At 26.1% G+C, this 16558-nt stretch overlaps 1 protein-coding gene across 2 annotated transcripts; it reads right to left on the reverse strand.

Annotated features, from left to right (window-relative positions):
• Positions 1-15809, reverse strand: LOC112691833 (histone-lysine N-methyltransferase SETD1). 2 transcript variants are annotated; one of them, XM_025566243.1, is made up of 16 exons: positions 15771-15809; positions 15193-15701; positions 13335-13427; positions 12878-13055; positions 12453-12786; positions 11824-12353; positions 11382-11751; positions 11181-11310; positions 10966-11121; positions 9997-10098; positions 9674-9909; positions 9385-9562; positions 8943-9321; positions 8089-8213; positions 4235-4669; positions 1-380 (listed from the first exon to the last, which is right to left on the reverse strand). In XM_025566243.1, the coding sequence occupies exons 2-16, from the start codon at positions 15685-15687 to the stop codon at positions 207-209; spliced, it is 3915 nt and encodes a 1304-aa protein (XP_025422028.1). In that variant the 5' UTR covers positions 15688-15701; positions 15771-15809; the 3' UTR covers positions 1-206. The 2 variants fall into 2 exon arrangements, with proteins under 2 accessions (XP_025422028.1, XP_025422027.1); XM_025566242.1 differs by having other exon boundaries at positions 8943-9562.
• Positions 15810-16558: the final 749 nt, after the last annotated feature.

Here is a 16558-nt window from a genome sequence, read left to right on the forward strand (position 1 = left end):
TAATAAATAATTTTACAGTTTTTTTATGTACATTTCATAATATAATACAAAAAATTGCAAACGCTTCATATTGGTTGAAGTGATGCAAAATAGTTATTGTACATCAGTCGCATTGATTTTAATAAAAATCGCGTAAGATTTTTAAAGAATAGTTATCAAACATAATGTCCAATATTTAAAATGTATTAATAATAAAGATTCTGCTACTAGTTGAGCGTTCCACGACAACAATGTGTACCACACAAACATGGTATTTTGTTTTCTTCGAGTGGGAATTTATAATCATAAGTTATTTCTTCATTTACACCAATTGGTTGTTTGCTATATATGACTATTTTCTTTTGCCCTTCAATTTGAATGATTTTGGCATAACAATTAGGCTGAAATTGAAAATATTTATATTAATAAAATGTGACTTATGTTTGGATCATATTTTATACTTTAATCTAAGTAATAATTAATTAATCATTGGGAAAATATTTTAAATTATAAATTAATAAAGTTTAAAATTTAAATTATTTTTATATATAGGAATAATAATTATAAACAAAAATATGATTCTATTAATATTAAACAGACTGATAAAGATGTACGTACAAATTTAATGTAATGTACATAATTTTTTTTCTCTTTTTCATCAAATATGCTTATAACAAGGACACATGCAAAAATTTAGCTCGGGGAAGGAGGCAAAAAAATTTGTAAATAAATGAATAAATAAATATTAGCCATGAGAAGATTTACTACTTTCATCTACCCATATTTCATAATAATCATCAATAATATTATAAAAATTAAGACTAATTTAAGTTAATAATTATATAATTTTACAATTAATTCAAAAATTTAAATTCATTTAAGAAAAACATAATGAAATATAAACATTTAATAACTTCATTTGATCAAATATACCTAATATGATATAACCAGGACCGGCATTATATAAAAAATATTTCTAATTTTGTAACTGACATGAAAAATAAAAGGGGGCAATGATTCCCACTACTCTCCCTCTGGGCATCCCTAGCTTATATCATAATAGCTAGGTTAGGTTAATTCAACAATTAGAAATAGTTGATCACCCTTATATAAATGTAATAATTAATCAACTAGAAAATTACTTTTACTATAATAAATCAAAAAGATATATAGTAATAGTTTTTACTGATATTTTGAAAATATTACTTTTTCATAATTTGATAAATTATTTATTAGTTATTATTATAATTATTATAATTTATTTATTATTTGTTCTCCCTTGAAAGATAATGCCCAATTTTACTTTTAGACACCTTATGTTAAATCCTAGAAACATAGTAAATCTATATTTAATATGGTTCTTAAAAAAATCTAATTATTTCACACCTGAACAATGTGGATTAAAAAAAAATAACGGCACAAAACTGTTTATCCAAAATATAAACAGAAATACAAAATAAACTCTCCAAAAATTAATACCTAGATATGATAAATCTAGACATAACAAAAGCTTATGACTAGGCTTAGGGACTTCTAGCATTTGCATACTTTTGATAATTATTGTTAAAAATAGAAGAATGTGAAATTCTCGGTGGCATGATATCAGATCTAAAATTTGAATGTGCATATTTTTGCATATTTGATAGATTTTGCAGGAATGTGCTTATTTTAAAATTATTATGTTTATTTTGCATATTTTGACAATTTTTTCAATTTTTAAAATAAAAACTATAGATACATATATGGTATAACTTGATAAGTTATACTATATGTACACACTTGAATCGATCGAAAAAAAAATAAAAAAAAATATATATGCTATCTACAAGCTACCAATTATAATTTTTGTGAAGATATAAATAATCCAATAAACTATAAATAATCCCTATATCGGAACCCAATAATTTTGATAACTTGTTCAGTGTTTATTATAAATAAATTCTAATAAAATAAATATTTAATTTTACTACATATTTATTATATTTAATTTTTTTTGGGCATATTTTAGCGCATATACAGTTATTTTTAGGTGCATATTTGAGTATTTTTTAGAGTTACAAGTTCCTAATCCTAAGTTAGGACACAACATGAAAACTGCATATATTACACAATCTCTCCAAAGTCATTAGCTTAAATCAAATGTTTAATTATATTAATAATTTTCTGAAAACAAGAACATTTCACGTAAAAGTAGATCACTATCAAAATGTTTTTCACAGGCTAACGTACAAATCTCTGATACTTTTAAAATTTGATAATAGATCATTCATGTGGGCAACTGCAAACAAATCTTTAAGTAAAAATCTTGATATTATACACAACTTGGGACTTTTGATGTCAATGGGCATATACTGACCAAGTATTTACAACCTAGCTGGTACACCTCTACTTAACATAAGACTGAAATTGACGTTAAACCACAAATTAAAATAATAAATTACCTTACACACCCTAAATTTCCATTCATTTATAGGCACCAAAATTCCTTATGTTTCTCGGCGCACGTTAAGAACATAACCAGACGGACCGTTAAGCATCCGTTACACGCAGAAAATTTTTCATTGGTTTTCCCCAAACATCTGTTCACAGTTATACAACGCTATTCCAAAAGTTGTTAACAGCATGGTGTAGTGAGTTCTATTGTTTCGAATCAATTGTAAGACTGTAATTGCGTGAAGCTTTACATATACAAATGTCGAAACGTCCTACCATTGATTATAAATACTATATATAGTATACTATGGCGAGGTTAGGTTATTGAAAGGTTGAAGGTTATCAAAGTTGTTTTGAATGCGCGACTGGTCATGATCTTAACGTGCGCCGAGTATACAAAAATTATTACAAAAAAAGAATCTCGAAATCATGCCAAATTTGGCACCCCCATAGAAAGAACCCTACAAAACCAACATTAAAAAAAAAACAATACATCTTTTCCTTATAATAAACAAGAATATTTTTACCTAATATAAAATTCCACAAATAAAAAAATGTACACAGATAAGTTCAAAAATAAAAATGAAGTCAGAGCTACAGTTATATGGAATAACATGGAATCTATGTACAAACTTCCACATTTCTGCTCAATTTTAACATAAAATCCATCAAAATATTTAAAACACTTACGTTAATAACTGAACATTACCTTAAAAAAACCATCAAATTCACTGAATCTCTAAGCACAATTAATAATATCGAAAATACAAAAAAACCGATCAGATATAAGTATAGATATATAAAACAAAATTCATATTCTATAAAATAATAACAATTACAAAATAAAATTGTTTTGGATATCCAGAAACTCGAACATAAAAGAAAACGATTATGTTGGCCTCACCATCAAAACCACAATCAACTTTCAACGTTTATCACATATAAAATCACCTTGTATAAATAATAATCTTAAGCAAATGCCAACCAAAAAGATACCAAAAATGGACTTCACCCCACACTAAATTAAATCAACTAAAATATAACATAAACAATTGGATATTTCCTATCGAAATATCTAGAGAATATAAAATTATAATAATAAAACTTCTGACACAGAAAATCTCACACAGTCATCTAATATCCAAGATCTTTTCCAAGTTCTTACCCTCGCTTTATTCAACATGCGGAGTATAAGTCACCATAAAACACATATTAATAGAATACCGAATAAACCACATCACCAGAACAAAACATAAATTCTCCAAAACAACTGCTGAAATTCTCAACAACCAGGATCATCAGTCATTAATGCTGCCAATCTACAATCAAAAATCTCAAAATAAATTTAAAATCATATAAAATACTAATATTAACTTCACTTATTGTCATTAATTACGTAAAATTAATCTATGTTGCTGAGGGTTTTATCTTAATAAAAAAATAATAAAAAATATTTCAAGCTGAATAAGAATGCATATCAGAGTAAGTAAGCAGTTAGTATATAACAATTTGAGTACAATATTATATTAATTTTAATGTAATCAACAAAAAAAATATTTCTGGTATATCATGATAAATTAATTGAAAATTGGAAATTTACAAGTGAATTATTATCCATAGCAGTTGATACTATTTATTTTTTAATCAAAATAAAAGTTGAATTCTATACTTTGAATAATAAGAGAAGAATTTATAAAAATATTGGGCGTCGTTAAAATTAACAATGCAGAATATTTATGATTTTAAAAGTAATATTTGAGTATTTGAAAAGTAATAAGTTAATAATTTAAAAGTGATATATTTAATATAATAAAAAACTTACATTACAACTGTGGTTAATAAATCTTGCCAGGTTACCACACTTGGTGGCATCAATAATAGTATCTAAATCTATTCTGAACAGATATGAGCTACCTATGCCTGTAGCTTCATATTGTCGTTCACGTAAATCAGCCACTACAGGACGAACCATTTGACCAACATATTCAATAACCATTTCATCAGCTGCAATTGACTCCATTGCAAACAATCCCCAATCATGTATAGCTGATTTTCCAAATTTGAGTTGCTTCTTACGAAATTTTAAAACATTAAATTTGAGCAAATCACTATCTGATGTAGACCCAAAAGCAGTTAATAATCGTCGTTGGTTACTACGTGCTTCACGAGAAAGAGCCAACATCTTGCCAGTAGATTCTTTAACACGTTTGAGCTCGGTAATACGATTTAATTGGGCTATTGTATGTCCAAAGTGATACTAAAATGAAAATATTCATGTTAATATAATTATAAGACTATAAATCTAATTATTATTTAAAATGAGTATTTATATTGGATATACATTGAATGATTTTAATTAATTTAAATTATTTCTATTGTATCAATATCAATTTGATTTTCCTCATATCAAAATACTAATATTGAAAATAATTATGGTTGAAATTCATAGTATTATAAAGTTTAATATATATAAAATATAAAATTGTTTATATACCTTAATTTAAAATCCTTGTTAATTAAAAAATAAAAATAAATGCAATAATACAGTGTGTAAACACTAACTGAGAACACTCAATATCTTTGCATAGAGACCTGCAATTTGAATTCTAATTTTTTGTTGGTTTTTATGACATAAAAGTGTGTATTTTTACGAGTTTTTAATTTTTTTAACTTAAATAGACTCAAAAGATATTTGATATTTTCCGCCCATGGGCAGTACAACTATTTTTTCTTAAATGGCAACCACCTATTTTAACCACTTTTTAATCAATTTTGGTAGTTAAACCAACTTTCTAAGTCCAAAATTGACCAAGTTACAGCAATTTAACCAAACAACTGTAAAATGGACGCGATTTTAAATTTTTTTGACTGTAACTTTGAAATTAATTATTCTAGAATTGTTAAGGCTTGATATTTTCACTCTTATTTATTAAAGTGATGTTTCGTGACATTTAATGGACCTATTGGAATTTATCAATAATCAACAATAAGTTTAATTTTTACTCAAGTTACAAATTTATTTATTTATTGATTAATTTAACGTAAAAACTGTTCAAATTGTTGTCTTTCGTGAACAAAAAACATGATTCAGCGCGTCGCATGAATTCTTAATTTGTTACAGCAGTAATTTCTTCATTAGTCAGTTGATTGCATGCTCCTGTTATTTTGTCTTTTAAATGTTGAAGATTTATAGGAGGGTCGGCATACACTACTGTTTTTAAGTGACCCCATAAAAAGAAATCTAGTGGCGTAAGATCAGGTGATCGTGGTGGCCACTCAATGAGCCCGTAAATTCCTATTCATCGATTTTGAAACTTTTCATTTAAATAGTCATAAACTATGTGAGCATCGTGAGCTGGAACACCGTCATGTTGAAAAATAATATTTTCTCTTATAGCTAAAGAAATATCATCAAACATCATCGGTAATTAATTTAATATAAAATTATGATATAGTCTACCATTGAGAGTTCCATCATAAAAAAATGGACAAAGCAATTTACTACAAATTAAACTACACCAAACATTAGTTCCCCAAACACTTTGGTTATTGGTTTCAAATGTCCAGTGTGGATTTTGATTATCCTAGTAACGGTTATTTTGTTTAATAATAACACTGTTATTAGTAAACTTAGATTCATCGGTCCATAATATTGAATTTAAAATAAATTGATTTTCATCTATAGCGGTCATAAACCACGCAATAAAAGTAAGTACGATCTGCATCACCCTAACGTAAATGCTGAAGGTCGATATGGATGCATTTTATATATTTTTACTTACAAACTGCGGTATGAGATATTCCTAACTCTCTGCCAACATGCCGTGTAAAAGCTCTGGGATTTACTCTAACATAGACTAATAGTTGTTCCTCAACCTCTTCACCTAAAGTATCACTTCGTCTTCGTTGTTGATTGTCTACCCTTTTAGAAAATGAACCATAGGTTTTAAGATTCCTTTCTAAGTTATGAATAAAATTATGGGCAGAAAGTTCTCTATCTAAAATAATTACCAAAAACAACAAAAACTAACTTAGAAAATTATCTAAAGTAACATAAAGAAAATTAATAAACATAAATGGGAAACGATGAGCATAAGTTTGTGCTGCACGACGTGCATTTTTTTGACACTCCCAATAAATAAATAACATATCAACTTTTTCGGAATGATTCATATTAATCACAGAGTAACACACGTGTTTGGACGATGAAAAATATGAAATGATCAGTTTGTATAAATAAACATTTTATATTTATTTCATCGTATTTAATTTTGTATCAAATTGTCATAAAGATAAACATTTACTTTAAGGGAGGTACCTAATGTTTAGTTTTATAGTGCTTGATAAAATACGATAAGTATTAGATTACGGTTCTATTCCAATTTAAAATATCATAAATATCATTGCAATCAACTGGCTGATGAAGAAATTACTGCTGCAACAAATAAAGAATTCATGCGGCGCGCTGAATAATGTTATGTTCACGGAGAACAACAATTTGAACAATTTATAAGTTAAATTAATCAATGAATAAACTTGTAACTTGAGTAAAATTAAACTTATTGTTAATTATTGATAAATTCCAATAGATCCATTAAATGTCACAAAATAAACAACATAGGTACCTGTTTATTTACGTTTTTTCTGCTATAAGTTATAATACATACCCAAATTAAAGTGAAAATTATGCAGTGGATAAAATTATAAAAACGTGTAAATATCACTTTAATAAATAAGAGTGAAAATATCAATCCTTAACAATTCTAGAATAATTATTTTCAAAGTTACAGTCAAAAAAATTTTAAATCGCGCCCATTTTACAGTTTTTTTGGTTAAATTGCTGTAACTTGATCAATTTTGGACTTAGAAAGTTGGTTTAACTACCAGAGTTCATAAAAAAAAAAATAGGCAAAAAATAATTAGTGGTTGTCATTTAAGAAAAAAAAGTTGTACTGCGCTTGAGCGTGTCTAAGTTAAAAACTCGTAAAAATACACATTTTTATGTCATAAAAACCAACAAAAAATCAGAATTCAAATTTTTAGGTCTCTACGCAAAGATATTGAGTGTTCTCAGTAAGCGTTTACATACTGTATACTTTTGTTCATTTTTTTTATTTGGTAGAAATTACTTGTGTTTTTAATTTTTGTTCAATATTGGAAATTAAAATACCTAGTGGAAATATTATTTTGATATAATCATAACATTATAATGTTAAGTTGTTATATCACCGAGGGCACACATATTTTGCCGCCTCATCATAAATATGAATGTATTATATTAAGGATAACTGTAAACTATTTATAATTAATATAGGGTTGATACATATTATTATTTATATTTACTATTTACAACAACTGTATGTACGTACAAGCGTACAACAATATCCTTGTTCGTCGAATCTCGACTGTGTTTATAATATTTAACTTTAACAGTCAACCTTAAGATATAATGTAAGGTTAATCAATTTCTATCTAAAAGGATTATAGTCTCTTGAAAGTTGAAACTTAAATTTTCTTATACTAAAATAATAACAGCAAAATTCTTTTAGTGGTATAATAGTAAAATGTATGGTTAAGAATATAGATGGACTTAACTAAACTATTCAACATCTATATTTTATACATATTATTCATAGTACAAATAATAAAAATAAAGTATATACAGTAAAAAGTTACCTTATGGTTAGCTTTTTGTTTACTGTCTACTTTATAATATCCTTCCGTTCTAGCACATCCTGTATCATGCACTTTCCATTCATCTTTCTTCTTTTTTCGAGGAAGCTGATTTGGTACTGCAGTCAGTGTTTATAAATTAAGGAAAATCTTAATTCTACATAATCATTAAGAAGTATTCATAACTTCTATAACTTATCATTATCATTAATAAATATAATATAAATTATAAAAATATAAGCTCATTAAAAATATTATTAATGCATGGAAGTGCATTTTTTAAAATTGAGTCAAATCGAGTACTTAGATTATAAAACTGAATTTTTTAAATAATTTTATTGGATTCTATGAGTTAGTTTCTATGGTTTCTATTAGGAAAGATATTTTTTTATATTTGAATAAATTATGCAAATAAAGGGTTACCATAATAATAATAAATTAGATTATGTATAGCTATGTTTACTTATTTTATATACAAGTACTAAACTGTTAAAAAAAAACTATTCATTCTGGAATACAAATAATTTTTATTTTACTTATTTCAAAATGGTATCAAAATTAGTTTAACCTAAAGTCAAAACAAGTCTTAATGAGAGATTAAAGAAAACTAGTTAAGAAAGATTCTAAGTTTTAAACTTAACATTTAAACTCAACTGTTCTAAATTATATTAAGTTGTTCTTAAATTTTAACTACTGAGAACTAATTATAAATCCTATTTCATATTATACTTTACTTGTATAATAGTATTATTTTTTTATATGTTAAAAATAGTTTTTATACAACTCAATTTTTTGTACTCATTAAAAAACCTGGATCAATATGTTTTAAGTAAAAATTAATGTAATTAAAAGGATATCTGTATGGTTGACCCAATGTGTTTCATTTAACCAGTAGTGCACAGTATCATTGGATAACAATGATTCATAACTTTGTTTCAAATAGTTAAGATCTTCCACATCTATACCCTTAGTAAGAAACTCAAATAGAACAGTTGCCTCTTGTACTATATCTCGTCTATTGAAATATTTGGTTTTAACTTGATTATCACGATGCTTCTGTAGAGTTAATTGATCAATATTTTCAATTTTGTTACTGTCCCTGACAGCTAAAGGCAGTTTTGATTTCTTTGGCGAAACTTCTTGTACTTTTAGTTCACCAACTGGTTGAATTGTCATAGTTCTATCAGCTATATTCACCTCAGTCTCCCAATCAGATATAGGAGGTGGACTATACACCTGTTCAGGCATACAGTATGAGTGATCTGAAAATACTGTACTTTGATTTTCTTCAGGAGGTACCTTTGCTCCATTCAATAAACGTTTTTTGGATTCAATGAGTTCATCTAAATTGTTATCTTCAATCTTTCGTTTCACAGCTTTATCATCACGTTTATACTTCACAAATGATCCTTCTTCATCAGAGCTTGATAATGCATCTATTTCCATAGGAGTTTCATTTCCAGTAGGTGTCAACTCCCTGAAAAATTACCTTATACTCAAAAACCATCATTTAATTTAATATGTTTTTAATTATACATATTATATAAAATAATCATTAATTTGAGAATGCATTATTTTATTTTCTTACCTGACCCTATCAAAATCTTCCATTGTCATTGATTTACATAATTTTTTAAGTTTATTTTTCCATACAAATCCATCACATGAGTCTTCATTACTAGAGCTATCATCACTAGATTCTTCAGAAGAAGAACTATGGGCTGATAATTCAGAAGTAGAAGAATTACTATCACTATCAAACAGCTCCCTTCCTAAACGTTTGCGTTCCGCAAAAGTAGGTCTAGTCACTTCATCATCATCAATCTTCAGATAAATAAATAATAAATGTTTAAATTACAAATAAATTAAAGAATATATATATATATATATATATATATATATTAAACATACATCTTTCCCTTCATTGTCTGAAGTTATCACCATTTCTTCTTGATCACTTCCATTATCTTCTTGTTCATTAGTTTTCTTTGGTGATGGTTCCTTCTTTTTTCTCTGGTTAGTTTAATTAAATAATATTTTATTAATACAAAAATACATACCTATTACCAGTATACAACAGAATCAATATTTTGATTTTATAATGATAAATCATAACATTTTTTTATACTGATTAAAATATAATGAAATTTTAATTAAAAACTTTAATATTTGAAAGCCATCACAGGATAACATTAAATAATTTAATTTAAAGCGGAGAATATTTTGGAGTTAAAGTCATATCTTATCTTATCTTATAGTCTAACAAAGAAGTTATAGCATTTTTTTTTTTAGTAATTCATAATCTTATAATAAAGTAATTTCTTAGTAAAGAAAAAATTTTATAAAAAAAAAAATTACTTAAAAAATATACTCTTTTTTTAAATTTAGTTTTGGGTATTATTATTAGGTTTTACAATCAACCAAGATGCCATTTTTGACTTTTCATAGTAAAATACTGTTATACTCTCCACCACACAAATGCAGAATATATGAGTGTCTCTTTCTCTTAAGTAGTTTAGATTATTATTATATTGGATTCAGTCATTAAATTATTTTTAATTATTAAGACCCCACTTTTTATATACAATATAATGCATGCCTACACATACCCCTATCAATGTAATTAGCTACAGTAAAAATTTAAAAAAATTTCTTTTAATATTTCAATGATTTAAAGTAATATCGATAAATAAAAAACTATAATCACATTAATATAAACATTACATATAGAAATATACATATACAAGAAATATATATATATGTATATTATCATATTAATAATATATTATTATATAATAATAATATATATATATATAATATATTATTATTAATATATTATTATATCATATTAATATTAATCATATTATCATATTAGCTTACACGGAAAGATGGCATTTTCGGAATAGCAGCTCGGAATCCTAGACCTAAACCACTTAGAGCCAAAGTTTCTAAGCCTTCTGTTCCAGCTTCCAATATACTATTGAGGTTAGGAGCTGGTTGAGCAGATTTAGACTCTTCATTAGAAACATTCGATGACTAAAAATTTTAAAAATAAATAAAATATATCGAATATATTCAGGTATATAAAATATTACTTTTGACTGTCTTTCAGCTTCTTCCCACCACTGATCCAAAGCATTAAAAGCAACAGTAGTTCCCATTTTCTTCATTATATCACGTTTAATTATAATTCTTAATTCCATCAACACGGCTTTCATTAAATTTCTAAAATAAAAATGCACAGTATTTTAATTGAAAAAAATTATATATATATATATAGAATTTAAATTTATTACTTTTTAAGTTCTTCTGGAAAATTTCTATTTTCATGTCTATCGCGTGGAGGTTCTGATTCATAAAAATTTGGTCTTGGCAATGGTGGACCATAAGGATAATTAGGCGGATATGGGAAATATTGATAGCCATAATGATTATTAAACGTTTGTGGATAGTAATATCCATGAGGATGATAATTTGGTAATGGAGGATATTGAGGTAATAAAATATTAGGATCATTTTCAACAATTTTTTCATCACGAGATGATAAACTAGACAAACTCATTGCATCATCAGGAGTATTTCCTTTGGGACTTTTTCCTAACATAATTTCATCATCACTTGAACTGATATCACTATGCAGAGAATCATGCATAGTCTTACTTATAACTAAAACAAACAAATATACAAATTTATTTGAAATAAAAGAGATTTAGTATAGTTTTTATTAATTATTATTACCATTTCTTATTGACTTATTTAAAAAACTTTTTGCTTCTAATTTTTCTTTTTCTCTTGTAATTTTTAATTGTTCAGCAGCTTTTTTAAAACAATTTAAATAAATATCATTTGACAAAAATGGTGATGGGGGATAAGAAAGTGGAGGTAATATCTCTTCTTCATTGCTATTTTTTTCTTCGTCTAAATCAGAATGATTGTCGTTAATCCCTGGGGGTGGAGGTAAATTTAAACTCAGATCATCAATGGTATCTTCTATAGTCTCTGATACATCAGAATCTTTCTTTACAATTGATAAAAATGCAGGTTCTACACTAGCACCTTGAGAAGACATGCCACTAAGAAGCATTTCAATTCTTGTATCTAAATCCAACTTTGATTGTGCTTCAGAATCTAACTTAGATGCTGATACTGGTGCTGGTGCTGGTACTGGAGCTGGAGTTGGTGTTGGCGCTGGTGTGGAAGGTAGTGGAGGTGCTACAGGACTAGATTCTCCCCACCAATGATTACTTGGTACAGGGGGAACAGGATATCTTAAAAAAAAAAAATAATAATGAAAACCAATAACGAAGAACTTCATAAAATAAATAATGTATTACCTAATTAATTTATAAACAATAAAAAACTTATACCTGTTATAGGGATAGGGGAAGGTTCCATTATATCCAGGAGTACCATTCATACTATTATATCCACTACTATAACTTTGTTCTGATGGAAGATCACTGGTAGCTGGCGAAGGAGTAGTATAGTCATAATTATAATTTTTATAGTTTTCTATTTTAGGAGGGACTGTTTTTTCTTCTGGTTGTGGTTTCACAGTAGGAGGTTCTTCTTTGGATTTTACTGATTTAACAGACCTTCGATCTCGATTAGATGAAGGAAGTGGTTTTATTTTAAGTACTTCTGGTGGAGGTTTTAATTTTTCTTCGGTCATCTTATCAAACATTAGTTTACATTCTGTAGCTACAATTTAAAAAAAAATTAGTTTTAAATATTTACTTTACTAAAAGAAAACATTTACAAAAATGAGTACTGTTTTTAACTTTAAACTTACCAAAAGGATCTAAAAAAACATTAACAACTTTTCCCATAACAGATGTTTCATTTAACCTTTGAACACATAACTTGGCCGATGCTGCTTCTTCAAAAATTATTTTAGCTAAGCCCAAATGTTTCTTGGTGATAGGATGGTAAAATATTTGTAATAAATCTATTTTCCCAAATTTGACCACCTATGAATTATATTAAAATTAAGTATTAATATATATTAACATACGGCTATTAATAATAATAATAAATATTAAATAATATTATTACTAATTTTCTTTAATAAAATTATTTTTTCTTAAACTAAAATAAAATTGAAGCATATAATGTACTTACTACTAGTACAAAAATTACTAAAATTATATTTAACCATCCAAAAACATATTCAGGATGAACATCAATTAATAATTAATTTATAATATTGACTACTTATACTTAGTCTTAATTTAAATTAATTTACTTACCAAATCAGTTAAAAAAACTTTATCAATGTTATCATTTAAATTAGAAAAAGTTATTTCAACTTCAGGTCGTTGGCCAGTGTAGTTTTTATCAAGCTGAAAATTATTTTAAATTTAATATAAAACAATAGTTTTGAAATGCATGTATTTACATAGTCAAGTCAATTTTGACAGTTGCAAATTATTTTAATTGTATGTACATAGAAATAAAAATCATATTCTAAGATATTATTTTATAATTAAAACAACATTTTTTATTCTATGTATGTAAAAACTTAACGTATTCCATAGTATAATTTTGTTTTGTAATTTATTGTTTTCTTAGTTATATCCATGCAATTTTCAGATTATTCAAATTTTCGACAAAATTTTTATGTTTTTCCAATTCATTTTAGTAGAAACATATAACCATGTAGGTATGAATGAAGAAATATTTAATTTATTGCCAGAAAATCCCAAGTTATTTTAAATCATAAAACAAGATTCCTTAGGTCACAAGATTTTACTAAATATTATACTTTTAAAAATGAAAATATTTTTCGTAAAAAGACAATGCATATAATAATTTAACAGTGGCTCTAGAATTATGAACTCAATTGGTAGTAGATTATAAAATTTGAAGACAAATACATAGCATCCATAAGGATAACAACAATATTAAAATTAATTACACCGGGAAAGAAAAATATTCACTAATCCAAATCATGAAAAAACCAAAACTTGTCATGACAAGTAGAATTAAATAAAATAAATATAAACACAAGGAATATTTATCAATAATTTAGGCATGATACCAATGAAAAAAAAATGTATCTATCATTGTTAAATAGTGTATTGTTGATGAAAACAATTGCATAAACATTTTGCAATAAATAAATATACTGCAAACAAAATAATATTTACTCATATTGGAAATAGATTTACTACATAAAAAAAATTACTTGAAAGTTATAAATAAAAAAATTTATACAAGAAATACTTATTTTTATTATACTCTTCTCTAAGTTATACATTTACTTTATGATATGTATTAGGTATATATAATATATAATTATAACTATACATCTACAATGTTTTAAATAATAGTCAGACATCAATCTAAATATGAACATCTGAATTTCAATAAATTATATTTTATAACAGTATGTATAATCATAAGTTAATCAAATCTATGATTAAATTATGATACACAAAAATAAAGACTAGAAATTAATTGATAATATTTATGCATAATTTTTAAAACCATTACTTATATTATTATGGTTATCCCTGTGGTTATCTATTTTAATCTTTATCATAGTACAAATAGTTTCTATCCAATTTCATTAATTAAAAATAAAACATGTGTTTGATAATAAAAATATTGTAGAATGAAAATTTTAATTTAACAAGATTATGTTTCATCAAATTGTCTTTAATTCTTTACATTAACTTTAATTAAATGCAGAGCTTATAAGACTTATTATTTTAATAATATTAATATATTCAGTCTCTTCGTTGATGACCTCATGCAATTTTTCAAATACTTCTAGGTAATTCATAACAAAATTAATTAAAATAATCTTTAAATATAAACATTTAATCTTTTTCAAAATGTAATAGACAATTTTACACAGGTATATATTTAGATGGATAACTGAGGAAATTAAATATTTTTGGTTTTTATTTTAGAATTATATAGATAGGAAGGTATTTTTTTTAATTTAATTTAAAAGAAATCTACTTTTATATAAGTTTTAATAATATAGTTTATATTTAAGTATTTATTGCCTATGAATTAATGCAAAATAAGTATAAAATATTGTTGGCTAATTTATAATTGATAATATGATAGTTTTCAAGAATTATATTATATACATACCTTAAACTTAGGTACGGTCAATTCAATGGGCAATGTTATAGTTTTATTTTTTGATTTGAATGTCCGTGGATCTTGAACAATCAATTCAGGATAAGAGGAATCATTAGGTACGACACCATCATATCGATAAATTTTTGTGGTCGCTTTGCCAAGAAATGGATCAGCCATAAGTTTCCAATTACGTTCCCTTGGCTTTTCAACAACTTGTACAGCTGGTGGTGGCGGTGGAGGGGGTGGTGGTGGAGTAGTTGGTCTTCGAATCGGTTGAAGGTGCATTGGTGAAGGAGGTTTTTCAACTCTTGATGATGGAATCCTGTGATGATCATAATCACTATCTTCATCACTGCTTCTACGGTTATGATGTCGCTGATGACCACGATGCGTTTCATAATTTTCTTCATCGTATCTATAGTGATGATGACGATGTTTATGTTTGTGATGCTTGTGATGACGTGAGTCATGATGTCTTGAATTATATTTGCGGTACGATTCCATTTCATTTTGTTAATCTAAATAAAAAAAATTATCAATGAACTATTTGTAAAAAATTTTATACACAAAACGAAAATAAAACCAACTTTGTTTTCATGATAATCAATTTATATATTCTGCATTAAAAAAATTATGAACAAAATAATTTATTTCTTAGATTAAAACTATAATATTAATTCCATCATCATAAATTAACATTATATTGCTTAGATATTTGATAAAAATGTTAACATTTAAATTAAATAGGAAAATAATATTATGTTGTAATGGAATTTGAAAGGTTACAATAGAAAATTGAAGAGTATACACGTTTAACGAAATAATAAGGAAAAAAATCTAATCATAAGAATACACCGAGAGAAACTAGAATTAGATGTTGGAATTAAGTATCGGTCGGACTCCGACAACATACAAGTCTAATCAAAAATCTACAAAGGTATCGAGGAAATATAAACATTAACAGTGCGTCTTTATCGACTGCATTAAACAACATTATTATTGTTTCGTTGTATACACTGCTTCATTCGACGGTGCATAATTGTATCTAAAGCAGGCATGTCAAACAAGCGGCCCGTGGCAACCAAAAATCAATAGACAAAGTAAAATAAATAGAATAAAAAATAATAAAATATTAATGTCATGTCGGAACAACTTTAGATTCTCAATGAATGGTATATTTGGTATACATTATTATGTCTTATCCTCATCGAATAAGTTGTATTGATGGTTTTATACAGTGGCGTGCGCGGGGGGGAGAGATGATGGGCATAAGCGTGCACACGGGGTAGTCAGGGTAGGTACTTGACTATTCTGTGAAACTTCCCACCCTCACCAAAATATTCAATATGATCACAATAATAAATAAACATATTAT

This window comes from Sipha flava, unplaced genomic scaffold, assembly GCF_003268045.1.
Source record: "Sipha flava isolate LNK unplaced genomic scaffold, YSA_version1 67_pilon_pilon, whole genome shotgun sequence".
Lineage (NCBI taxonomy): Eukaryota > Metazoa > Arthropoda > Insecta > Hemiptera > Aphididae > Sipha > Sipha flava.

Bases quoted from the DNA above. Each gene is read 5' to 3' on its own strand.
- LOC112691833 (XM_025566242.1), bottom strand. From the start codon at position 15,687: ATGGAATCGTACCGCAAATATAATTCAAGACATCATGACTCACGTCAT. The intron at 9,910-9,996 runs GTATGTTTAATA...ATTTATCTGAAG, and splicing joins CAGACAATGAAGGGAAAGAT to ATTGATGATGATGAAGTGAC. The intron at 8,214-8,942 runs ATATCCTTTTAA...ATTTATAAACAC, and splicing joins ACATTGGGTCAACCATACAG to TGACTGCAGTACCAAATCAG.